General features: G+C 41.5%; 1 protein-coding gene across 3 annotated transcripts in view; it reads right to left on the bottom strand.

Annotated features, from left to right (window-relative positions):
- kif1aa (kinesin family member 1Aa) overlaps positions 1-26,832 on the bottom strand; it is a 381,215-nt gene that overhangs the window by 341,548 nt on the left and 12,835 nt on the right. For all 3 annotated transcript variants that reach the window (XM_069899341.1, XM_069899340.1, XM_069899343.1), the window contains 5 exons: positions 22,864-22,975; positions 12,079-12,156; positions 11,093-11,158; positions 7,211-7,228; positions 713-788 (listed from right to left, as the gene is read on the bottom strand). In XM_069899341.1, coding sequence (XP_069755442.1) covers positions 713-788; positions 7,211-7,228; positions 11,093-11,158; positions 12,079-12,156; positions 22,864-22,975 — 350 coding nt within the window. The remainder of the gene's footprint in view (positions 1-712; positions 789-7,210; positions 7,229-11,092; positions 11,159-12,078; positions 12,157-22,863; positions 22,976-26,832) is intronic.

A 26,832-nucleotide genomic window follows, 5' to 3' on the forward strand; every position in this document is an offset into this window, starting at 1 on the left:
TTCTGACTGTACAATACAGGAAGTGCGTGGAGGTGTATCCACCCAGGGAAGGTGTAAACCCACATCCGACAGACATATCACACAAGGTATATACTTCCCACAGTCCATGGCTCTGACCCTTCCTGATCTTCATCCCAAGCAGATGTCTATCTGTTCTGGGAGTTGCAAATGAACATCCATTCACTTCACCTACCACTCCCCAATCTCACCAAATAACCATGTGAGCCAGCAGCACCAACCTATCCTCAACCTCATTTTGTCTGTGGCCACTTCTAGCAACAAGAAACCCATGTCAAACTTGATTCAGTGTCAGAGGCTGTTGGCTTATGAATTCTTAACTTGTACATCAGTGGAGGAGGTCTCTGACCACTCTCAGTCTGATTCCCCAATAACTCCAATCCAGTTCTCTCTGCTGCACTAGCCAATACTAATCCCTCTCTCACCATCTAAAGAATGATTATTCTATAAAATAGCAATGACTACCCTGCAGAATTTGTCTGTTTGGGACATCCTGATACTGCGTGGGTTTTATATTAATATGATTCGGCTCTCAAAATAGAACAGTGAACAATTCTAGGTGATAGCCACCCCACCCTGCTGTCCTTTCTGAGCTTTATTCATCACAGCCCATGCTAACTCTTAATTACAGTGGAAATACTGCACTTTCATTGGCTGCTATATCCATAAATCATGATACAGAAGAAGCTCTCACCAAGGTTTTCTCTTAACAGCCATGTCAGCACAGAATCCCTGTATGGGATGAAATCTGTTTTCTTCTTCTTCTTGTTCTGTTCAATGTGGAGTACAGGGAAGATATTTCATAACTAGAACATATTCACCACTTCAGATCAGACACACTGGATTAAACATCAGTCACGTCAGATCAGTCTGTACCTCTTTGCCAGGATACAGTCCCAATTTTACTCTACTCAATGCTCATCCATTTAGTGTTCACAGGCTGGCTTTACCCAGATCATGCCCAGTTCCACCCACGACACTGGGATGAGAACAATGATGCTGGCTGAGCACATTCCCCCTTCCCACCCAAAATCACACTCAGGAAATACCTCACATTTTCAACCATCTTTTTGTTCTGTTTCCCTCCTTGTTTATGATAGAGCATTTAGTAAACTCTGCTCCAAAAGTCCGATGTGTTGAGTATTTGAAGCATTATCTGCTTTATCTCACTTGGATTGGAAGGCTCAGGTTGGGAGTTAACAAAACGGGATTGGTTTTGTCATGTGTTCGATAGCTGCCACTGTCACAATAGGGTGAAGGGTCTAATTCTGTGTTGTGTAACTGTGACTCCCAACATCATGGTATTGTGCAGTGGACTTTTAAAAAAAAATTACAGGTGCATCAGTTTATTTTTGGAACTATTTCTCAATCTGCCAGTTTATAGAGGTAAATCTGTTCAGAAGTTGAAGAAAGATACTGATAAACCCCAGTAATCCCATTGTTTGGAAAATGATGGTTCCACATTTGGCTCACAGGGACCCTGATTTCCCATTCCCTTTAAAGTCTCCTGGGCCTCTCTCCATGTCCTCCCTATTAACCTCTGGGGCCCTGGTTCTAGCACTCATTTAAAACTCAACAGGGCTGCATTCCCCAAACCAGGGCCTGGTTTCTTCACTCCCTTCACTCTTACCTCCAGTTTCCTGCCCTCCCTTACATCACACCCTTTAAAATAACTGAAGCTGCATTCCTGCTTTCCCCTCAAACTAATGAGGTCTCTGGTTCCCTTTAAAAACATGGGTCTCCTTGTCATTCTTTCATTAAACTCATAGGGTCCCCAGTTCTCCAACTCCTTTTGGTCTGACAAGGGCCCCATTCCCTTGAGAGCCACCATGTTTTATTTCCTGTGCGCCTTTTAAACTCACCAGGTTAACTGGAAGATTTATCACATTTGTTTATAACATCGAACAGGTGAATTAAAAGTGTGTCAGGGTTTAACTTGGAATAGTATCCACAGTCTGAAACTAACACTGAAGTCACATTTGAATTCCAAACAGTGTCTGCCAGGATCAGCATGTTTTAACTGTCCAATCACTCTACAAGGCAGTTTGCAGGAATGTAAGGTGTGGGCTGCATGTCCATATTCAATCCAAGGCTCAGTTTGCTGTCTCAAAATTATCTCAGTGGAGATCCCCCCCTTCCCCCTCGCCCCCCCAACTCGCCACAAATCTGTTGGCAATCTGTCCCTGCGCCCTTCTGAGTTTCAAAAGGTGAACTCCTGCTTCAGCAGGCTCTTTCTCTTTCCCTGCATTACAACTGAGACTGATTTAACTGAGAGATAAAACAGGATGAACTCTGTTAGGTAAAGGTGGGAGGTTCAAGAGGAGAGGCAGAGGGGAGTTATAAATTTTTAAAATTTAATATAATGGCAAATAGTAAAACTTTGAATTTTAATGGACTTAATAGTACGATAAAAAGGAAGAAAATTAGAGTTGATATTGCTTTTTTATAGGAAACTCATTTAGCTGAGAAAGAACATTAAAAATTGAAAGATTGAGTTGGACATGTGGTAGCTTCTACTTTTATCTCAAAAACGAGGGGTATGGTAATTTTATTTTAAAAAATGTTAACTATTAAAATACATAAAGTGATTATTGATCCCGTGGGAAGGTTTGTATCAATAAATTGTCACATTTATTCTGAAGATTGAACTTTGATGAATATTTAGGCACCAAATATAGATGATGAAGGATTTATTAGGGATATATTTATGTATTCAGCTGAGACTCATCAAAAAATATTGGTAGGAGGGGATTTTAATTGTTGTTTTGATCCAGTTTTGGAAAAAATTACTAAATCAGTTATTGAATTAAAGCAGCTAAGGCAATTTTGGATGTTATGAAAGATTTGAATTTAATAGCTAATTGGAGGTGATTAAACTCTAAAGGAAGGGATTATACTTTTTATTCACATTGATTTGATTCTATTTCTAGGATAGATTTATTTTTAATTTTGACACAATTGCAAAGAAATGTTGTGAATATAGAATTTTAACTGATCATGTGCCTGTTTTAATGTTGTATTTATTTTTGTAGAAGGAACAAACGGTTTATAGATGGCGATTAAATTCAACCTTGTTAAAAAGGACAGATTTTTGCGATTATATAAGAAATCATATTCAGGAGTTTATAGAATTAAATTCAAATTCTGTTACTAAAAAATTTGATGTTTGGGACACATTAAGGGCATGTTTAAGAGGACAAATAATGTTTTACATCAAAAATTAAGAAAGATTATTAAAAAGAGGTTAATCAGTTAGAAAGGAAAATAGAGGATTTGCAAAAGGTATTAGAAAAAACCTTCGGATGAGAAAAGAAAGGAATTAATAAAGAATAGAGATTTATTAAAAAATGAATCTCCTAGACCAATTTCATTATTAAATGTTGATTATAAAATTATAGCTAAAGTTTTAGCAAATAGATTGACTAAATATTTACCAAATTTAATTCATACAGATCAGTCTGGTTTTGTTAAAAAAGAACATTCTGCAGAGAATATTACTAAATTAATTAGTTTAATACATGTCTCAGAAGAAATTAGATTTGGGATTGATTTTATCTTTAGATGCTGAAAAGGCTTTTCATAGTTTAGAATGGAGTTACAAAAATTTGGATTTGGATCAGTTTTTGTTAATTGGATTAAAATTTTAAATAAAAATCCTTCAGATAACGTTATGACTAATGGACAGGTTTTTTTTCAGCTTTTCTGTTGACTAGATTGAGAAGAGTGTCATTACCTTCAGCTTTATTTGTCTTAGAATTGAACCTTTAGCACAATTAATAAGACAAGATAATATTAAAGAAATTAAAGTTAGCAGAGATGAATTTAAGAATAATTTATTTGCTGATTATGTTTTGATTTATAAAACAAATCCAATAAATTCTTTACATTCATTGTGTATGAGATTGAAAGAATATGGTTAAATATCAAGTTATAATATTACTCGGGATAAGAGTGAAATTGTGCCATTGGTTGAGGGGGGATTATAATCAATGTAAACAAATTGCTCAACTTAGATGGTTAGATAATGGAATTAAATATTTAGGGACTAAAATTGATAAAAAATTTGGATAATTTATATAAGTTGAAGTATTTACCATTTTGTTTTAAATAATTAAAGATGACTTAAATAACATAACATAACATAACATAACAATTACAGCACGGAAACAGGCCATTAGGCCCTTCTCGTCCGCACCGAACCAAACACCCCTCTCTAGTCCCACCTCCCTGCACAATGCCCATAACCCTCCATCTTCTTCTCATCCATATACCTGTCCAACCTTTTCTTAAATAATACAATTGACTCCGCCGCCACTATTTCTCCCGGAAGCTCATTCCACACGGCTACCACTCTCTGAGTAAAGAAGTTCCCCCTCATGTTACCTCTAAACCTCTGCCCCTTAATTCTTAACTCATGTCCTCTTGTTTTAATCTTTCCTCCTCTTAACGGAAATAGTCTATCCACATCCACTCTGTCTATCCCTTTCATAATCTTAAATACTTCTATCAAATATGGAAAGGGAATATGGCTAGAGTTTGTCTTGAAAAATTAACTTGTAAGTTTGAATTAGAAGGTTAACAACATCCACATTTTGAGAACTATCCCAATACAGATCCTTGAGGCACACCACTGGTCACCGGCCTCCAACCTGACAGACAATTATCCACTACCACTCTCTGGCCTCTCCCTTTCAGCCAATGTTCAATCCATTTGACTATCTTAAAATTTATACCTAAAGACTGCACCTTCCTAACTAACCTTCCATGTGGTACCTTATCGAAGGCCTTACTGAAGTCCATATAGACAACATCCACTGTGCTACCCTCATCCACATTCCTAGTCACCGCTTCAAAAAATTCAATCAGATTGGTCAAACATGACCTTCCTCCCACAAATCCATGTTGAGTGCTCCTGATCAGACCCTGTCTATCCAGATGTTTATAAGTACTATCTCTAAGAATTTACTCCATTAATTTACCTACCACAGACGTCAAACTTACAGGCTGATAGTTGCCAGGCTTCCTCCTTGAACCCTTTTTAAATAACGGAACCACATGCGCAATGCGCCAATCCTCCGGCACTATCCCCATATCTAATGACATTTGGAAAATTACCGCCAGAGCCTCTGCTATTTCCTCCTTCACCTCTCAATGTCCTGGGGAAGATCCCGTCTGGTCCCGGAGACTTATCCACCTTTACATTCTTCAAAAGCCCTAAAACTACATCTTTTGTAATCTCTATATTCCCCATATTTACCCAATTTGATTTTTTTTATCTCACATCTCCCAATATCCTTCTCCTTAGTGAATACCGAAGAAAAGAAACTGTTCAATATCTCCCCCATTTCTCTAGGCTCCAAACACAGTTTTCCGCTCTGATTCTCTAAGGGACCAATTTTGTCTCTAGCTTTCCTTTTACCATTAACATATTTGTAGAACTCTAGAAGGAATGATTTACCTATAACTCTCATGGGTAGAGTAAATTGTATTAAAATGAATATTTTCCCATTGATTCAATATCTTTTTCAATCTATTCCTTGTGGTATACTTCAGAATTTTTTTAAGGATTTATATTCAATTATTAGGAAATTTTTATGGAAAGGGAATATGGCTAGAGTTTGTCTTGAAAAATTAACTTGTAAGTTTGAATTAGAAGGTTAACAACATCCACATTTTGAGAACTATTATAAAGCTGCTCAAATGAATTTCATTAATGGAATGTTTGATTTAGACAAATCGTCAACGTGGGCTAAAATAGAATTAAGTAAAATAGATGAAAAATATATGCAAGAATTTATTTATAAATGGAATTCAAAATTATTAATAGGTACTAAGGATGCACCTATATTGAATCATTAAATTGAATTATGGAATAAAATAGATGACACAGGTAGAAAAGGCTTGATTTTGCATTAAACACCATTATATCAAAATAAACTTTTCCCTTTTACCATCAATAATCAATGTTTGAGGATTTGGAATCAAATGGGCATCAAAACAATAGAAGACTATTTTCAAGCTGGTAAATTTATTACCTTTCAATGAATGAAGGAAAAGTTTAATGTTCTGAGTAATAATTTTTTTTTGTTATTAACAGGTTAAGGCTTTTTTAATTGATAGATTAGTTAAAATTTAAGATTACTTAAACAGAGTGAATTAGAAATATTGATTACTAAGAGGGAAATAAATACATAGATTCCAGAAATATATAAATTACTTTAAATAAAAACACCTATGTTAGGTATTCATAAATCAATTTTGAGTTGGGAAATTGATTTAGATAGGAAGATAGATGAGAATGATTGGAAACTCTTATGTAACGATAATATGACAAAAATTATTAATGTAAGATATAGATTGGTCCAATATAATTTTCTACATCAATTATATTTAATTCTACAAAAATTAAACGATTTAATTTAACATTATCAGATTCATGCTTTAGATGTGGTCGAGTGGTAGGTCCATTTTTTCATTCTACTAGACAATGCATTAAGGTTACACCCTTTTAGATACAGGTGAAAATATTTTTGGAAAAAATATTAAAGGTAAAACTCCTGCTTGATATTACAATGGTTAGTATTAAATTAAGATTAACTATGTATCAAATTGAATTTTTACGACTACGTTAGCTATTTCTAGGAAGTGTGTAGCCATAACTTGGAAATCAAATATAGATTTAGGAATGAAAAGATGGCATGCTGAGTTACGATCTTGTACTCCACTTGAATAATTTAGAATTTACATGATATCATTTCTTTTTTAAAATATATTTACACTACGTTGGTTTGAAGATTTAGAGCTCTCATTAACTCATTGTGATGGTGATTTTCAGCTCCACAAATGTTGATTTGAAGTGTGTTTGTATTTTTGTCAATCTTCTTTTCTTTCTTTTTCCTTAGGGGTTAGGGGTAGTACGGGAGGGGAGAGGGATTAGGGATATATATATATATATATATATATATATATATATATATATATATACATTTACCAAATATATTTTTATGCATAATTCATAATTAATTGACAATTGTATTTGTGGTTTAAAATGTATAAATAAAATATTCCAAAAAAAAAAAGAAAAAGTTTCATTTTAATGTGATTCAGATGTATAGGACTGAAAAATTGATTGATTGTGGTGAAAAATGTATAAAAAAAGTATTTAAAAAAAATAGTTGGGTAATGTTCATACCTTGTTTGATCCAGAATCCTGTAATAAACAAAAAGAGCAGATTCATTGAAAGAATTAGAGGCAAATAACAGATCTCCGCTGCTCCTTCACAATTTCATACAGATCACCAAGTAACATGCTAGTAACGACTATCATTACCATCAAGGCAGCAGTGATGAATGACCTCATGGACAGTAAGCCTTTCAAAGAAGCTCTGAAAAGTTTTGAAGTACAGAGGGATCTGGGGGACCAGGTCTATAGTTCATAGCAAGTGGCCACGCCATTAAATTTGGCCTCCCCTGACAATGCATGAGGCCAAGGACAGGCATGTCACTGAAGGAATGGTTGGGGGAGGTGCAATGGTTGGCTACAGGAAGGTCAAGTTTAGACCCACACACAGAGCAGGTTTGGCAAAGCGCTCACCCAATCTGCATTTGGCCTCACTGATATAGAGGCATCAGGTAAGCGAACAGTTGGATAATGTGTACATAAAGCTCTGCCTCACCAGGAAGATCTGTTTGTAACCCTGGATGGAGGTTAGGGGAAGATAGAGGGACATGTATTACACTTTCCTTGGTCACAGCAAGAAGTGTCCAGGTGAGTGGATGGGTGGGTGGGGATGGAAGAGCGGACCAGGAAGCCTTATCCCTGTGAAAAGTGGGTAGGATGGAGAACGGAGGATGTGGCTGGTAGTAGGATTGGTTGAAGTTGGTGAATGGGTCAGAGAATAATGTGTCAGATGTGGAGCTTATTGGAGTAGAGAGTGACAACCAGACGGGCTGTCCATGTCCTGCCTGCGGAGAGGAGGGATGAGTGCAGAAGTAAGAGAAATAGAGGAGACATGAGTGCGGGCTTTATCAGTGACAGGTGGGGTGAATTTACGTCTCGGAGTGGCCGACCTCGTCCTGGGAACAGTTGTGGCTGAGATGGAGGAACTGAGATAAATGAATGCTGTCCTTACAGAGGCAGGATGGGAAGAGGAGTAATCCCGGGAGCCAGTGGGTTGGTAATAGTTATCTGTGGACAGTTGTCCCTGAGATGGAGACAGAGAGGTCATGGAAGTGGAAATAGGTATAGGAAGCAATGCAGGTAAATTTCAGGGCCGTGTGAAAGTCAGCAGTAAAGATTCTGAAACTGTCGAGTTCTGCACAGGTACAGGAGGCAGCACTGATGCAGCTTTCGATGTAGTGGAGGGGCAGTTAGAGAGTGGGACTGGAGTATGATTGTAACAGGGACTGTTGCAAATACCCAGCAAAGAGGCAGGAGTATCTGGGACCGATACATGTGTCCACAGTTATACCCTGGGTCTGGGGCAAATGAGAAATCATGTGAGAAGTTGTTCAAGGTGAGGATGTTCCTCAGGGCGGAGGAGTGTTCCTCAGGGCGGAGGATGGGGACAACGTCTCTTTATTCAAGAAGCAGAGAGGCCTAAGGCCTTCAATATGGGAAATAGGTGTCTAAAGGATCCATGGTGAAGATAACAAGGTGGTGGCCAGAGAATCAGAAGTAATCAAGATAGTTCTTCATGCCAGCCTGTTGCATGGATTAGAGGGTCTGAGTTATACAGAGTTACTGATGAAAGTGGAGCACAGAAGACCTGGTAGAGATTTACAACATCAGGACTGATAGGGTGGACAGTCAGATTCTTCCCCAGGCTAAAATTATCACACATTAGAGGACACTCATTTAAGGAAAGGAGAAGGAAGTTGATGGGGGAATGTGCCAAACAAATATTTTACACAGAGTGGTGGGTGCTCAGAACAGGTTGCCAGGAGTACTGGTGGCATTTAGGAGGCTTCTCGATAGACTGATGTTCAGCACTGACACATGAGCAAAGGACCATGATCTACGTTATAAGAGGGTCTCATAATCAGACTCCTTCCAAATAATCTATCCATTCATTCATTCAGATCACTTTTAAGGTGGTGGAAGATTTTTTGAATTACCATAAATATGCGTGTATAATGTGAAAAATTTTGTACCAAAATTCAAGCTCAAAGTAGGGGGCCACTTACACTAAATTATTATTTTAACAATTTTTTTCTGTCAGGTTTAACGATCAGTAAGATTATCAGCAGCTTCCGACATTGATGGCAGTGCGACTAGGTGGGGGGGGGGAGATATGGGAGTGCGAATTGGGCGGGCGGGTGGGAAGAGAGACAGCAGTGCAAATCGAGCAAGAGAGGGGGGGAGACAGCAGCGTGACTTGGGTGGGTGGGGGGGAGAGATGGCAGCATTACTTGGGCGGATGGGGGTAGAGAGACAGCAGTGCAACTCGGGCGGGCGAGGAGGAAGAGAGACGGGGGTTGTATTATACACGGGGGTAAAATTTTTCTCCTTTTTCTCCCTCAAAAATGGGGGGTCGTATTATACAAACACATTTACACGCATATTTATAGTAATCCCTAAATTCAGATAAGCTACCACATTAACAAGAAACCTCTACATAAGGATGCACAGAGATAGGGGTAATGTACTGTATTAGCAATCATAGAGGATTGGTTAACAAATACAATGCTGAGAGTTGGAACAAATAGGTAATTCTCTGGTTGGCCATCAGTGGTGCATGGGATATCAGAGATTGGTGAGGGGCCCATGACTGTTCACAGTGTATACGAATAATTTACACATTCCACTTTGGAAAGAAAAATAGCTGATCAGACTATTACCTAGAAGGTGAAAAATTCCAGCATGCTGCTGTGCAGAGGGACTTGGGAGAGTTTGTGTGTGAATGGCAAGAAGTTGCAGATGTAGCAGGTAATCAATGTTGGAATCATTAGTGCAGTGACTGAATTTAAGAACAGGGAGGTTCTGCTGCAAGTGTACAGGCTAGTGGTGAGGCCGCACCTGGGGGACTGGGTGAAGTTCCTGTCTCCAGCTTTATTCCAGGTACGAGTGGATTAACCTATAGGAAATAGCCTGGAACTGGACTTACTAGATTTTAGAAGGATGGGGGTGGGGGGGTTTAATCTTATTAAAATAGCTAACATTCTGAAAATAATGGATAAGATAGAAGCAGAGTGCTTCTTTCTACTGACAGGTGGATCCAGAACGAAGGGACACTCTTAAGATTCAAGGGAGTAAATTTAGGATAGAGAAACAAGCCATTTTAGCCCATGAGTCCATGCTGCCTCATTTGCAACCAATCAACCTACACCCCCAGTACGTTTTGAACAGTGGGGGGAAGACCCAGACAGACACGGGGAGAATGTACAAATTCCTTTGAGACAGCGTGGGATTTACACCCCGGTCTCGATCACTGGCCCTATAAAGGTGTTGTGCTAACCGCTACACCAACTGAGAGGAAGAACTGATTCTCCCAGAGAATAGTAAATCTGTGGAATTCTTTGCCCAAGGAAGCAGTGGATTAAATGTATTTAAGATAGACAGATTTTTGAAGAATATGGGAATTAAGAGTCATGGGGAACAGGTGGGTAAGTGGAGCTGAGTCCACATTCAGATCAGCCATGATCTTATTGAGTGGCGGAGCAGGTTCGACAGGCCAGATAGCTGATTCCTGCCCCATTTCTTATGTTCTTAACTGTTTTAAAAATTTCATCTTGCAATTTTTCTATTTGCGATCAAACAAAAGGAGCTATGCATAACTATTCTCCGCTCAGATATTTGACATGAGTGATTGGCCTGGTTCAGTTTATCATCTTCTTGAAGGTCCCATTCATGTCTCACTTGCCTGGTGGGACGTAGTGCTTGAGAGAAGAATTTGAGCAGAGTGAATTGAATCATACAAACCTTGCTGTGGCTGTGGTGTTACAAACTTATTGGAACTCCAAAGCTGGGCAAAGTCACCAAGTTACTTTCAGATACTTGCTTATCTACTTGGATATGAACTATCATTTCCACCACACAAGAAGACATCCTGATAAAAGCAAAGAGTGCACTCACCACCTCTGCTAGCGCCGAGATGACTTTTCCCAAAGTTGTCAAGGATTTATTTATATTTGCTCCTTCCTGCAGCACACAAGGAAATGTGTCATTAAACAAAGCAGGTCGAAATCTGAGCAGACAGGTTCATTGATTAAATAAATGCAGCCTGGATCAAATGGGTCACTGGGTTCCTTACACTTGGTTTAATTTCATCCAAGAGTGCTTGGTCTAACTACTCAGAAACTCTAAGGCTTTGCTGCTTTCAAACACTGGATGATTGGAGACTTTTGAAAATGCCATATGGGTTCGACTGAGCTGCCAGAGGGAATTGTAGAAGTGGCCGCAAGGCATTTGGACAGAAAATGGGAGAGCAGGTAGGTGGGACTAGCCCAGAGTGCTAGCCTGGTCAGCATAGACGAGGTAGATCTGTGCTATGATTCCAACTCAAAAGCCTGAGATAAAATGTTTGTCTGGTCAGCCGCAAATGACCAGAAAAGGATTGAGGCTATATTTTTGCAAGTCCATCAAAATACCTGCAGCGGATGAACAACATACTTTAAAAATCACAAATGAGCTATCAAAACCCAACTGAATGATTTAAAATGAACAAGCGCAAACACAAACTGGACATGGGATGCCCTGAGGAACCCTTGAACATACTGTCAGTGTACCACTGCTAGAGACACATGTGCTATTCATCTTCTGGCCACAGCACATTATCTACTGACAAGAACATCAAGTTGAGTGCTTGGTAATCAGTCAGACAGACGGACAAATGAAGAGGAGGGGCTGGCAGGTAGATCGGCTAATAGGTGAATCAGAGAGGTGGCTGGCCCAATGAAGCTACATCATGGAGAACTATATGAATGCGTGGATGCAGAATGACACGTGGTTATGAACAAATGGAGAGATGAACGGTGGTAGCTCGGTTCATGCAAGGATGGGTGGGGATAAAGGTTTGTGTCTGCATGCGTGATGAGAGTCAGTTCGAGAAAGATCTTTACCTTCAACCGCGTTCCCTTTGCTCCTGTAGAATCTGCCCTTTCACTTCCAGCAAGATCAACCAAACTGATTTTACTCACCTAAAGAATAAAAAGACAGTTACAAACAAATCATTCAATGATTCCTCCTCCCAATGCTCTGCTATTTTTCATTCATATTACGTGGCTTAAATAGACTATCCCCTCAAGTTTTCCACTAATACATTGGCCAAGGTCATTTGAAAACCAGGTCAAATCCTTGCAGTGAACTGGGGAGCATTGTGTGCCTCATGCCTCAGAGTGCTCAGAGATGTTACAACTAATACAGGACATGGGCTACTATCATAGAATCAGTGCTAGGCATATAAGGAGCACGGTCTGTAATAAGAGTGAGTGTAATGGACTGGGGAATATATGCAGCTTTTCTCAAAATGGTCTGTAATGGTTAAATAATATCACTTAACATCAGCTTGGGTGGAAGGTATACAACAGGGAGTGGGTTGAATGGGCAGTGATGAGACCCTGTAGGCTGCTGGTGAGACCTCACATGGAGTACTGTGTACAGTTTTTGGCACCTTATTTGGGAAAAGACGTGCTGGTGTTGGAGAGGGTTCAGAGAAGATTTACTAGAATGAGACCAAGAAAGAAAGGGTTAGTGGATGAGGAGTGATTGCCGGCTCTTGCACTGCACTTGATGGAGTTGGGGTGGGGGGGGGGGGGGGGTGGGTAACAGACGGACCTCATAGAGACCTTTTGAATGTTGAAGGGCCTGGACAGAGCAGATGTGACCAAGTTGTTTCACATGGTAGGGGAGTCTAGGACAAGAAGCCATATTTTCAGGATAAAATTTAAAAACAAAAACGTGGAGACATTTCTTGAGCCAAAGGGTGGTGAGTCTGTGAAACTTTTTGTCACAGGTGGCTGTGGAAGCAAAGCTGCTGGGTGTTTTTAAGACAGAAATTGACAGGGCAATCAAGGATTACGGGGAGGAGGCCGGGGAGTGGGGCTGAGTGATAAGGATCAGTTCATGATTACATGGAAGAGCAGACCTGATGGGCTGATTGGCCTACTTCTGCTCTTGTACCTGTGATCTTGTTTAGAACAGGCCACCAGCAATAAAACAGAAGTGTCTGTATTGGGTAGGGACATCAACTTGCACCTTTTGAACATCCCTTAAAGTTAATTGACACCCTGATGTTTATAAACATCAAAGCTTTTTAAGGCAATGAACAAGCAAAACTTCAAGATTGTTCCCCCCCTTTTCTTGAGAGAACACTTGGTTCTTAAAAAATTTACCAACTACTGAATTTCTTCCTGAAGTGCAACTGCGAAATTTGGAAATCTTAGATTTCGTCATTGCAGTACTCCACAATCAGAGCGTTTGCGGATTTTCCTATTTGACATCTCCATGACAATCTCCTCCATCCCAATGAAAGCAGCATTTATTGGAGTCTGTTGCACCCTGTTCCTGAGTGTGACAGACCCACCCTTGTTGTGAACAACAGCTCCCTCTGGAGAATGGACCAGATACAGCAAGTAATCTGCCCAGCAAGCAGCTGGAGTAGAAACACATCTACTGGACGACGAGCAAAATCAACGGGAGAAAAAGGAACGATCGACATTACAGCCAGAACCCTTCCATGGAGAGAAGTAGGCAGTAAGTGTTTCAGGTCAGGACCACTGTGGGGGGGGTTTCTTACTCATCCTGTCTCTTCATCTCCCCTACTACCGTTTGTCCAGAATCCTATAATTTCTTGGCCCACACCCAGCCCTTCTCCCACCTCCATTTTATGACTGATGTCCCTCTTTCCCACCTTAGTGCCTAACCAGAGATATCAATGACCATTTCCCTCCCTGGATGCTGCCTGTCCTGCTGAGCCCCTCCAGCTTCTCATTATTTGCTGAAAAATCCCAGCATCTGCAGTTCATTATGTTTTGCTGTCCCACAGGAAGTTCCTATGACTGGGACAGTGACAAAGACCACAGGAATCTGTAATCCCTTCACTTTCTTTATGTCCTTTGCACACTTGCAAGTTACAGACAGCTTCAGTACCACCATTACAGGTTGCTGATCAACTAGATCAGTGGTTCTCAACCTTTTTCTTTCCACTCACATCCCAATGTAAGCAATCCCTATGCCATCGGTGCTCTGTGATTAGTAAGGGATTGCTTAAGGTGGTATGTGAATGGGAAGGGAAGGTTGAGAACCACTGCTGTAGACCCAAATATAATGCTAAAGAAAAATTGTCATTGGCCCAGTTCCTTTGGAGCTCTGAAACCGTGCACATAACGAGTCAATTAGGTACGATTAAAACAGTGTTTTTTCAAACTTTTTCTTTCTACCCACATACCACCTTAAGCAATCCCTTACTAATCACAGAGCACCGATGGCATAGGGAATACTTAAAGTGGTATGTGAGTAGAAAGAGAAAGGTTGAGAATCACTAAATGAGATCAAACTGAAGCAAGTTTAATATCCGGTTATCAGAAGCGGGTTATCGTTATCAATACCACTTACCAGTACCAGTGACCCGGTGTTACCATTATCAATATCAATTATCGGTACCGGTGATGCTGGATTACCATTATCAATACCAGTTATCAGTAACGATGTCCCTGGGTTACCATTATCAATACCAGAAAACAGTACCAGTGACTCCAGATTACAGTTATCATCACCAGTGACCAGTACTGGTGACTCTGGGATACCATTATCAATACCAGTTATTAGTACTGGTAACTCTGGGTTTCAGTTATCAATACCAGTTATCAGTACCCCTGACTCTGAGTTACCTTTATCAAAACCAGTTATCAGTACCAGTGACCATGTGTTTCCATTATCAATACCAGTTATCAGTACCGGTGACTCTGGATAACCAGTTCTCAATACCAGTAACTAGTACCGGTGACCCTGGGTTTCCATTATCAATATCAATTATTGGTACCAGTGACTCTGGGTTACCATAATCAATGCCAGTTACCAGTATCAGTGACTTTGTGTTACCGTTATCAATACCAGTTATCAGTACCAGTGACCCTGGGCTACCATTATCAATACCAGTAACCAGTACAGGTGACTCTGGTTTACCATTATCAATACGATTTATCAGTACGGGTGAATATGTGTTACCGTTATCAATACTACCAGTTATCAGTACTGGTGACCCTGGGTTACTGTTATCAGTACCAGTTACCAGTACAAGTGACTCTGGTTTACTGTAATTAATACCAGGTGAATCTGCATTATCATAATCAATACCAGTTATCAGTACCAGTGAACCTGGGTTAACTTTATTAATACTAGTTACCAGTACCAACGACCCTGGATTTCTGTAATCAATACCAGTTATCGGTACCAGTGACTCTGGGTTACTGTTAGCAATACCTGTTATCAGTACCAGTGACCCTGGTTTACGTAATACCAGTTATCAGTTCTAATAACCCTGGGTTACCATTATCAATACCAGTAATCAATACCAGTGACTCTGAGTTACCGTTATCAATACCGGTCAGTACCGGTGACGTGACCATGTGTTTCCATTATCATTATCAGTTATCAGTACCGGCAACTCTGGGTAACCAGTTACGAGTACCCCTGAATCTGAGTTACCATTATCAAAACCAGTTATCAGTACCAGTGACCATGTGTTTCCATTATCAATATCAGTTACCAAGATTTTCAATCTTCTTTAGCATGATGCTGAAACAAGCCATGAAAGACCTCAACAATGAAGACGTTGTTTACATCCGGTACCGCACGGATGGCAGTCTCTTCAATCTGAGGCGCCTGCAAGCTCACACCAAGACACAAGAGCAACTTGTCCGTGATCTACTCTTTGCAGACGATGCCGCTTTAGTTGCCCATTCAGAGCCAGCTCTTCAGCGCTTGACGTCCTGTTTTGCGGAAACTGCCAAAATGTTTGGCCTGGAAGTCAGCCTGAATAAATGAGGTCCTCCATCAGCCAGCTCCCCAACATGACTACCAGCCCCCCCACATCTCCATCGGGCACACAAAACTCAAAACGGTCAACCAGTTTACCTACCTCGGCTGCACCATTTCATCGGATGCAAGGATCGACAACGAGATAGACAACAGACTCGCCAAGGCAAATAGCGGCTTTGGAAGTCTACACAAAAGAGTCTGGAAAAAAAACCAACTGAAAAACCTCACAAAGATTAGCGTATACAGAGCTGTTGTCATACCCACACTCCTGTTCGGCTCCGAATCATGGGTCCTCTACCGGCATCACCTACGGCTCCTAGAACGCTTCCACCAGCGTTGTTTCTGCTCCATCCTCAACATTCATTGGAGCAACTTCATCCCTAACATCGAAGTACTCGAGATGGCAGAGGCAGACAGCATCGAATCCACGCTGCTGAAGATCCAACTACGCTGGGCAGGTCACGTCTCCAGAATGGAGGTCCATTGCCTTCCCAAGATCGTGTTTTATGGCGAGCTCTCCATTGGCCACCGTGACAGAAGTGCACCAAAGAAGAGGATTGCCTAAAGAAATCTCTTGGTGCCTGCCACATTGACCTCCGCCAGTGGGCTGATATCGCCTCAAACCGTGCATCTTGGCGCCTCACAGTTAGGCGGGCAGCAACCTCCTTTGAAGAAGACCGCAGAGCCCACCTCACTGACAAAAGACAAAGGAGGAAAAACCCAACACCCAACCCCAACCAACCAATTTTCCCCTGCAACCAGTGCAACCATGTCTGCCTGTCCCGCATCGGACTTGTCAGCCACAAACGAGCCTGCAGCTGACGTGGACATTACCCCTCCATATATCTTCGTCCGCAAAGCCAAGCCAAAGAAAGAAGAAAGATCAGTTACCAGTACTAGTGACTCTGGCTTACCGTTATCAATACCAGTTATCAGTATCGGTGACTCTTGGTTTCCGTTATCAATACCAGTTATCAGTAATGTTACGGAGTCTGGAGGACCCCAAAACCCAGCAGCAGTAGATATGCACTGCAAAACAGGGTTATTTAAACAAAAGTAGTTTTTAATTATATTTGAAGAAGAAAACAGAATTAAACTTTCACTTTTTCTTGTTGGTTTTCAGAGAGAGATTCCTTTTCTAGGACATCCGCAAATGATTCCTTCTCAATCAGTCTTGCTGACAAAAGTTGTCCCCTTCAGGGTTCTCCAGATGATCTTCTTTCTTTTAGGTCACCTTTCAGTCCGCCAATTTTCTCCTTTGACCAGGCAGTCTTCCAAAGTTTCCCCTCTTGTCCCTCTGGAACTGATTTCTGTGTCTCCTTCTCTCTCACTTACACCCTCCCTCTCTGAGAGCAAAACTGTTCTTCCCCATTAGCAAAGATCACATGTTCCCAGGCGCAAGCTGCTGTATGTTGCTTATTTGTTGCTCCTCTGCAAAAAGCATTCTGCAGAAGTCCTGCAAATATTCTGTGTTTAAAAATATGTGTATGCAAGCTGCTCTAACAATTTCTCCCAAACCACCTCTAAATACTCTGTCACACCTTTCTCCCTTTAAAGGGAATTTTAACTCTTGAGTTAAAATTCAGTTATAACTAAACTGTCTTAAAAAAATTTCTAAAGAGATAACAATATATAATATATAACACGTTACAATACAGTGATTCAATTTTGAAATTTTTTATAAACGATCAATTTTAACATCTTGACAAACAATCGGCAACCACATTATCTACACCTCTGATATGGTTAATTTACAGATCATATTCTTGTAATATAAAACTCTTTTTTAACAATCTTCTGTTTTCTTCATTTTATTCAAAAACACCAGAGGATTGTGGTCAGCGAATAACAATTGGTTCATGAGAGGTACCAAGATATACGTCAAAATTCTGCAGAGCAAATATGAAAGCCAACAGTTCTTTTTCAATAATGGAATATTTCCTTTGATGAACATTGAATTTTTTTGAAAAGTAGGCAACTTTCATTATGTTTTTGCAATAAAACTGCACCTGCTGCTCCCTCACTGGCAGTCCACTGCTACAGAAAATGGTCTGTCAAAATCAGGAGATTTTAACACAGGGTATAATGGCAGAGCATGTCATTGAAATTTTCTCAAGCTGCCTGACAACCTTTTGTCCACACAAAGTTCTCCCCTTTCTTCAAAAGATTGGCTAAAGGAAGAGCAACTTGAGCAAAATTTCTACAAAATTTCCTGTAATATCCTGCCATTCCTAAAAATCTTTTCACTGCTTTCTTGCCATTGGGAGTAGGAAACCCAGAAATTGCATTCACCTTAGCTTGAATAGGTGCAACTTTGCCATGGCCAATACATAACCCAAGTATGTTGCTGTCTCTTTCTTCTCTTTGGCTTGGCGGACGAAGATTTATGGAGGGGGTAAAAAGTCCACGTCAGCTGCAGGCTCGTTTGTGGCTGACCAGTCCGATGCGGGACAGGCAGACACGATTGCAGCGGTTGCAAGGGAAAATTGGTTGGTTGGGGTTGGGTGTTGGGTTTTTCCTCCTTTGCCTTTTGTCAGTGAGGTGGGCTCTGCGGTCTTCTTCAAAGGAGGCTGCTGCCCGCCAAACTGTGAGGCGCCAAGATGCACGGTTTGAGGCGTTATCAGCCCACTGGCGGTGGTCAATGTGGCAGGCACCAAGAGATTTCTTTAGGCAGTCCTTGTACCTTTTCTTTGGTGCACCTCTGTCACGGTGGCCAGTGGAGAGCTCGCCATATAATACGATCTTGGGAAGGCGATGGTCCTCCATTCTGGAGACGTGACCCATCCAGCGCAGCTGGATCTTCAGCAGCGTGGACTCGATGCTGTCGACCTCTGCCATCTCGAGTACCTCGACGTTAGGGGTGTGAGCGCTCCAATGGATGTTGAGGATGGAGCGGAGACAACGCTGGTGGAAGCGTTCTAGGAGCCGTAGGTGGTGCCGGTAGAGGACCCATGATTCGGAGCCGAACAGGAGTGTGGGTATGACAACGGCTCTGTATACGCTTATCTTTGTGAGGTTTTTCAGTTGGTTGTTTTTCCAGACTCTTTTGTGTAGTCTTCCAAAGGCGCTATTTGCCTTGGCGAGTCTGTTGTCTATCTCATTGTCGATCCTTGCATCCGATGAAATGGTGCAGCCGAGATAGGTAAACTGGTTGACCGTTTTGAGTTTTGTGTGCCCGATGGAGATGTGGGGGGGCTGGTAGTCATGGTGGGGAGCTGGCATAGGTGCAACTTTGCCATGGCCAATACATAACCCAAGTATGTTGCTGTGGCATTTGCAAATTGACTTTTTGCTAAATTAACAAAAGTTTGCTTTGGATAATCTTGCAAATAATTTGTCCAATTCTCTTAGATGTTCTTCCCATGTGCCACTTTTTGTGACCAAGTCATCAACATAAGCATCTGTATGTGTTAAGCCTTAGATTACAGAAATAATCATCCTCTGGAATGTTGCAGAGGCATTTTTCATGCCAAAAGGTAACAGTTTATACTCATTTAAACCAGATGGAATTACAAAAGCTGAAATATTCTTTCCTCTCTCAGTTAAAGGCACGGACCAGTAACCCTTCAACAAATCCAACTTAGTACGAAATTTAGTTTTGCCAATTTTATCAATACAGTCATCTATTCTTGGAATAGGATAAGCATCTGTTTTACTTACTGAATTAACCTTCCTATAATCCGTACAGAACCTAACAGATCCATCTGGCTTTCGTACCAGAATACACGGAGAACTCCAATCTGAAAACATATATTCCACTTCCTGATCCATGATTTTACTCTTTTGAATTTTTATTCTATATCGGTGCTGTTTTATGTCTCCTACATGTTTTATGTCTCCTACATCTACATCATGGTAAATCACAGATGTCTTTTTTAGAACATCAGGGAACAAATTTGTGTATTTCAAAAGTAATTATTTCAACTGCATCTGCTCTTGTAACTTAAGATGGCCAAACTTTTCTTTCAAATTTTCCAAAATTGTTGAGTTCGACAGGCGCACAGGAACCAGGGGGAACTATGGTTTCTTTAAGGTTACCCTCACAAGATTCTGTTTCCATAATCTTATGATCCACCACTTCCTCCACTCTTTCAACAGTCAACACCTCTGATACAGATTGTTCTCCACTACCATTATTCTCATAATGAGGTTTCAACAAAAATTCACCCTCCAAGTCAAATCCACAAGCCATTTCTTTAGTCTCCTGTTCAGTTACTGCTTTCTCCCTTAAGCTAACAAGATCTGCATCTATTTTCTGTTGATGAATTAAGTATTTCCTTAACAAAGAGAAATCCTTACTCTCACAATGACCCTGCCCTTTCAAAAGTACTTCAGAAGTACTGGACAAATCACTATCAACTGGATTTTCTTCAGCTGTCATCATTTCCTTTGTCACAGACCTCGTTACTGCACATGAGGGTATATCTCACCATCTTCTGCCAAATCATTCCCCAACAAAAATAAGACTCCTTGCATGGGTAACTTTGGAATTACTCCTACTACAACAGGTCCTTTGACTAATTCTGAATCTTGCACAACCTTGTGAAGCGATATTGACTCCACCTCACCTCCAACACCTTTAATCAAAGTGGTCTCCCTTATGTCAGTCCTTTGATCCACAGTTAAAACACTTTCTAACAACAATGACTGAGAATTCTCTAAGAATTTTAACTGGAACCTGTGGTTCTCCCTCCTTTATTGAGACAAAGCTCTCTGACACAAAAGGCTTGATAACATCCATGACCTCCTTACCAGGTTTGGCACCTCTGCTCTCCTTACATTCCACTGTTTGAATACATGCTTTTGGTAAAAACCTCTTTTTCTCTTCTTCTTCTTCAAGACTAGACAATTTGCAATCACATGATCAGGTTTCTTACAAAAATAACATACAAATGCAGAAGTTCTGTCTTTTCCTACCTTTCCTTCATCTTTTCTTTTAACATTTTCTCCAGACTTTATTTCAGGCTTACTCTCCTCCTCCATACTAACTTTATGAACAGGTTTATTAATCTGTTCCACATTAGATCTCTGAAAATGCCTATTATTCTGGAATGTATTTTTGTGAATCAGAGCAAATCGTCTGCTAATCTAGCCGCCTGTTTCCATGTCCCAGGTCTCTCTCATCCAGATATAATTTAATTTCCTCTATTAATATTAATTCTCTCAATCTGTCAAATCATTATTTATTCCTTTTGAGGTGCACGAATGGTCAAAACATACAGATTTCTTCAGAGTAAAATGCATATAAGATTCCATGTTTTCACAAAACTGCTAAATTTTTGTCAATAAGCTTCCAGAACCAACTCAAAAGCTTTCAATACTGCTTGTTTAACAGTATCATAATTTGCCACTTGCTCTGCAGTCAAGCTACAATATGCAATTTGTGCTTTTCCCTTCAATAAACTTTCAAGCATAAGAGGCCATTTTTCTTTTAGCCATCTTGAGCTCTCAACAATCTTTTCAAAAAGTTGAAAATATGTATCTATATCTCCCTCATCATAAGGCGGCACTGGGTAACCAGTTATCAGTACCAGCAATCCTGTGTTACTGGTTATAAATACTGGTTATCAGGACTGGTGATGCTGGGTTACCACTTATCAATAATGGTTATCAGTTTTGGTGGGCCTGTGAGTAAAGGTTAAAACCTTGTGTTTTTAATTTTGTGCTTGTCTCTTTAGGATAACTATTGTTTGTAGCATTACCATAGTAACTATAATGTCATATGTCATAATATCCACCCAGGCTAACCGTTTGTTCTCATCCTACAAGATGTGAAGGAAGCGTGAGCATGAGAAATTTTTCTCTGAATTTGTGTATCTCTTTAAATACCTTTTGTATCTCTATCATATAGTAAATGGTTTGGTATTCACCATAATGAAAGTCTTCTTACGAAGCTATGCAAAATGTTTATCAGTTTTATGAACAAATTTACATTACAATAATTAACACCACAGGGTTTTATTTGTTGAATTAAAGAGATCGACAGCTCACGCTTTGAAGATGATGCTCTGAAATTAGCATATATTAGAATAAGGAAAGTGTTGTCTATACTGGATTACCTGTTATCAATACCAGTCATTCATACCAGCAATCCTGTATTACTGGTTATCTGTTTCGGTGACCCTGGGTACCGGATATCAGTACTGTTTCTAGTACTTGCAACTATGGCATGGTCATTTGGGTCACAGAAATTCACCCTTTCTGAATTCACAAATCACCAATAAAACTGAAATATGGTGCAAAATACTCACCTCTGAAATTTCTGTAAAATTAGTAAATAAACAGATAATTACATTTTTTCTACTCATATTACACAGGTGTACTGATTTTATGGAATGCAACTCTTCCCATTTAGCTCCTATAACATCATTTTTTAAATAATATTTTTAAATTTAGAAATACAACACAATAGCAGGCCCTTCTGGTCCATGAACCCGTGCCATATACACCCATGTGACCAATTAACTACTAAACCCATATGTCTTTGGAATATGGGAAGACACCAGAGCACCCAGAGGAAACCCACGCAGACAGGGGAAGAACATACAAACTCCTTATAGTCGAACCCAGGGCACTGACACTGTATTAGCGTTGCACTAACTGCAACATGAACTGTGCCGCTTGATTCTCAGCCAATCTCTGGGCTGCATTTGAATTCAGGTTCAAATGAAGGGTGCATCTTTATCTGAGAGTGAGGACCACATCTCCCTGAATTATAAGAAGGAAAATTCTATCACCCAAAGTGGAAGGACTGTTCCCAACCTTTTGCACACATATAATGCTGAAGCAAATTTTCTGAATATTCCTATACCAGGTGAAATTGGAGAGCAGATTCAATCAGACGCCAGGCCACTCCCTTCCTTTACCTTCTCAGAGGAGCTGTCTATATTGGAATCATGTGTTTTCTGTGTGAAGATGATGTTGAACACAGCATGGGATCGGCTGCTGGTCTCGTTCATGTTTGTAGCAGCCACAGTTCTGAGGAGAAGAAAGAACCAGCTAAAACATTTTTATTCTCATTCACTCCATTAAACACCAGCTGAAGATCTCACCAGGGGAACCAAGTACATGGCAGCATCAATGATAGTTGAACAAGAAAATCTGCAGATGTTGGGGATGAATGTCACTGATGGAAATACCAGAGTTTACAATTCCCATACAAGCATGTTTATCATCCATCTCATCCATTGCCAGGGTGAGGCTCAAGGTAAACTTGGAAATCAACAAATTATATTCCTCTGGGGAGCTGAGAACCTCACGGAATGAACATTGAGTTCCTCTCCGCCTCCCACCCTTGTGCTTGCTGCTTTCCTTTGGCCTCAACAAATGATTTCACCTTCAAACATTGACTGACCACTTCCCCCTTCCCCCCAAGGATATTGCCTGATCTCCTGAATTCCACAGCTTTTCTTTTTTTTGCTCTGTCTCCTTTACCCCAGTTCCACATTCACAGAGCCAACCCCCCCCCCCTTATAAATACTCACCTTCCCTCTGCCCTGCCTCTTCTCCATATCCAATTATCACCTGTTGTAGGTACTCCATCCCATACCTTTTCCTTTTTTCAGATGCCTGCCTGCTTTTTATCATACCTCAGGCCCAAAACGTCGATATTGGACAATATAAGAGGTATTGAGTTCCTCCAGCATTTCTATGTTTTTACTATAATCACAGCAGACGTTTGTGTTTCACTCCATTCAGTTGCTCTCCTGTGAAATCTCTTTGAAAGTAGTTCTGTGAGACTTTTCCTCACTGCTCCCCATCTGCACTCCCTGCCGCTCTCAAGTTCAACGGCCATCTCCTCACCCAGACTTGCTTCCACAACCACGTGTCTTTCCTGGCTATTTGCCTCTGCCGCCATGTGGTGCCATGTGGAATCCAGCTCTGGTTCCAAGTCTCCCGATTTGGCCACCACCACGATCTGAGGTACCTGCACTCCTGCTCGCTTCCCTTCTCCCTCCGTATCCTATGGACCACACTTGCCTCCATGTGCAGATACCAGTGGATCCTCCTCTTTCACTTCCACAGTTCAATATCTCATTTGCCACAATCTGCCACATCATCCTCTGATTTCAGCTGCTGGTTCTAAAGTCATCAGCTTTCCATCAAGTATCAGAAGTTCGCCTCCCTAGTGACTTCTAACGCAGGTCTCCACCCTGGCTCCAACAACCTACAAGACTGTGTCTCCATCGCAAACACCCACCCTTGCCCTGATGGCCCACAAGATTCAGCCTCCTGGCCCCTCTCAACTTCTCCAACCCTCCCCTCTCCTCCTTCCCTTGGATCCTTCCTATCCTCCACCACCTGATTTTCCTCTCGTCCACCCTCCCCAGGATCCTGACTCCAACCACTGCCTGGTCCTGATTTTCCTCTCGTCCACCCTCCCCAGGACCCTCACTCCAACCACTGCCTGGTCTTTACTATCACCCCCTGTTTTACCCTATCAGAGACTGAATGCTCTGTCCTCAGTAGAGGCCTCATCTTTGGCCCCCTTGCCAACGCCCCAACGAGTTCCATGCACGCCATGATGCTTATCTCTTCTTCCGTCAGCTCTGTCGCAGTCCCCACTTCTACAACTGGATGCTATACCCCACCTACAGACCTGCCTTTTCCTGCTTTAAACTTTCTTCTTCTTCCGAGATACCTTGCTCCAGCCTTCTGCCTGCTCTGGACCTTTAGATTTCCAACTGTCACTGAGATAGAAACAATCTCCCCTCACCCATTCCAATCTTACCCCCTCTGCACACCTGGCCCTCTACTCTTTCTGCACTAATCCAAACTCTTCACCATCAAACCTGCAGATAAGGGTGGTGCTGCTGTGGTCTGGTGCACTGATCTCTATCTGGACAAAGCCAGAGGACAACTCCTCTTACTTACCCCTTCAATAGGACCCCACCAAATTTCATCAAACCATTGTGTCTTTGAACGCATCACTTTTGGTCATCTCCCTCACATGTCCTCCAGCCTCATTGTTTCCCAACCTCATACTACCCAGTTCTATCTTTTACCTAAGATCCACAAACCCAATTCTGCTGGCAGACCCATTGTGTCTGCATGCTCCTGCCCCACCAAACTGGACTCCATTTTGTCCACCCTGGTCCAGTCGCTCCCCACCTACATTTGCGATACTTCACATACCCTCTATCACTTCAACAACTTTCAGTTCCCTGACCTTGACTGCCTCGTGTTTATCATGGACATCAATCCCTACACACCCCCATCCCCCATTCCAAAGGCCTCAAAGCCCTTTTTATTTCTCAAGAATAGACCCAACCAGTCTTCCTCCACCAACACCTTCCTCCAGCTGGCAGAATCTATCCTTAACCTCAACAATCTCTCCTTTGACAACCCACTTTCTTGATCTATCACCCGCGTGGGCCCCAGCTATGCCTGCCTTTTGTTGGCTATGTGGAACAATCCATGCTACAAGCCTGCATAGGCAAGGTTCCTCAACATTTCCTCTGTAACATAGATGACTACTTTGGAGCTGCTTCATGTACCATGAGGAACTACTCAATTTTATCCACTTTGATGCCAACTTTCACCCGACTTCAAATTTGCAATTGTCCATCTCTAGCAAAACTGCCCCTTTCTTCATCTCTCTGTCTCCATTTAGGGAGACAAATTCTCAACAGACATCTTCCACAACTCACCAATTTTCACAGCTACCTTAACTACACATCTCCACACTGTCTCCTGTAAGGATTTCATTCCTTTCTCAGAATTCCTCCATCTCCGTCACATCTGCTTCCAGGATGAAGATCATCAGCGATGTCATTTCTTCAAACAACATGGCTTCCCCTCACCCTCACATCCTCCATTACCTGCACATCGGCTCTGGCCCCCTATGCCCCCATGCTCCCTTGTCCTCAGCCTGGTCCCAAAGGAACTAGGGACCTACCACCCCACCAGCCTCCATGTGCGACATATTTCTCTGCAATTTCTGATACCTATGACATGATCCCACCACTAGACACATCTTCCCCTCTGCTCCCCTCTCTGCCTTCCACATAGACCGCTCCCTCCATGACTCCCCTGTCCACTCCTCCCTTCCCAATCAGCCCCTTGGGACCAACCCATGACTACAGGAGGTGCCCCACATGCCTACACCTCCTCCCTCACTGTCAGTCAGAAACCCAAAAAGTCCCTTCCAAGAGAAGCAACATTTCACTTGTGAATCTGCAGGGGTTGTCTACTGCATCCGGTGCTCCCGTTGTGATCTCCTCTACATCAGAGAGACTGGACACAGACTGGGAGATCGCTTTATTGAGCACCTTGACCTGCCACAAATAGTAGGTCCTCCCAGTGGCCACCCATTTCAATTTCCCACTCCATTCCCTTGCCGACATGCCTCACGGACTGCCAGACTGAGACCACCTGCAAATTGGAGGAACAACACCTCACATTCCTTGGGGCATCCTCCAACCAGATGACACTAACATCCACTTTTCCAATTTCTGTTAGCTTTCCCCCATATTTCCCTGTAGCTCCATCTCTCTCTCTCTCTCTTCCCTTTTCACTATCTCATTTCCCCCAGCTCTGCATTCACTAGGCCAGCCCACCCTGTCAATTCTCACCTTTGGTCTCTCCTTGCCTTGAATGATCACCTGTTGGTCTGTACTCCCCCCCCTGCCATTTCTTTTATTCAGGCACCCGCCTGCTGTTTGAAGAAAGCCTCAGGTCAGAAACCTCGGGTATATACCTTTATCTCCTTTGGATGCTGTGAGACCTACCGAGTCCCTCCAGCATTTCTGTGTTTGTACTACAATCCCAGTGTGAGTCATTCCTGGATAATTTGGAACTAAAATGAACACTGATGATAACTGAGAGCAGCAGAG

The sequence above is a fragment of the Narcine bancroftii genome, chromosome 9, assembly GCF_036971445.1.
Source record: "Narcine bancroftii isolate sNarBan1 chromosome 9, sNarBan1.hap1, whole genome shotgun sequence".
NCBI classification, from domain to species: domain Eukaryota; kingdom Metazoa; phylum Chordata; class Chondrichthyes; order Torpediniformes; family Narcinidae; genus Narcine; species Narcine bancroftii.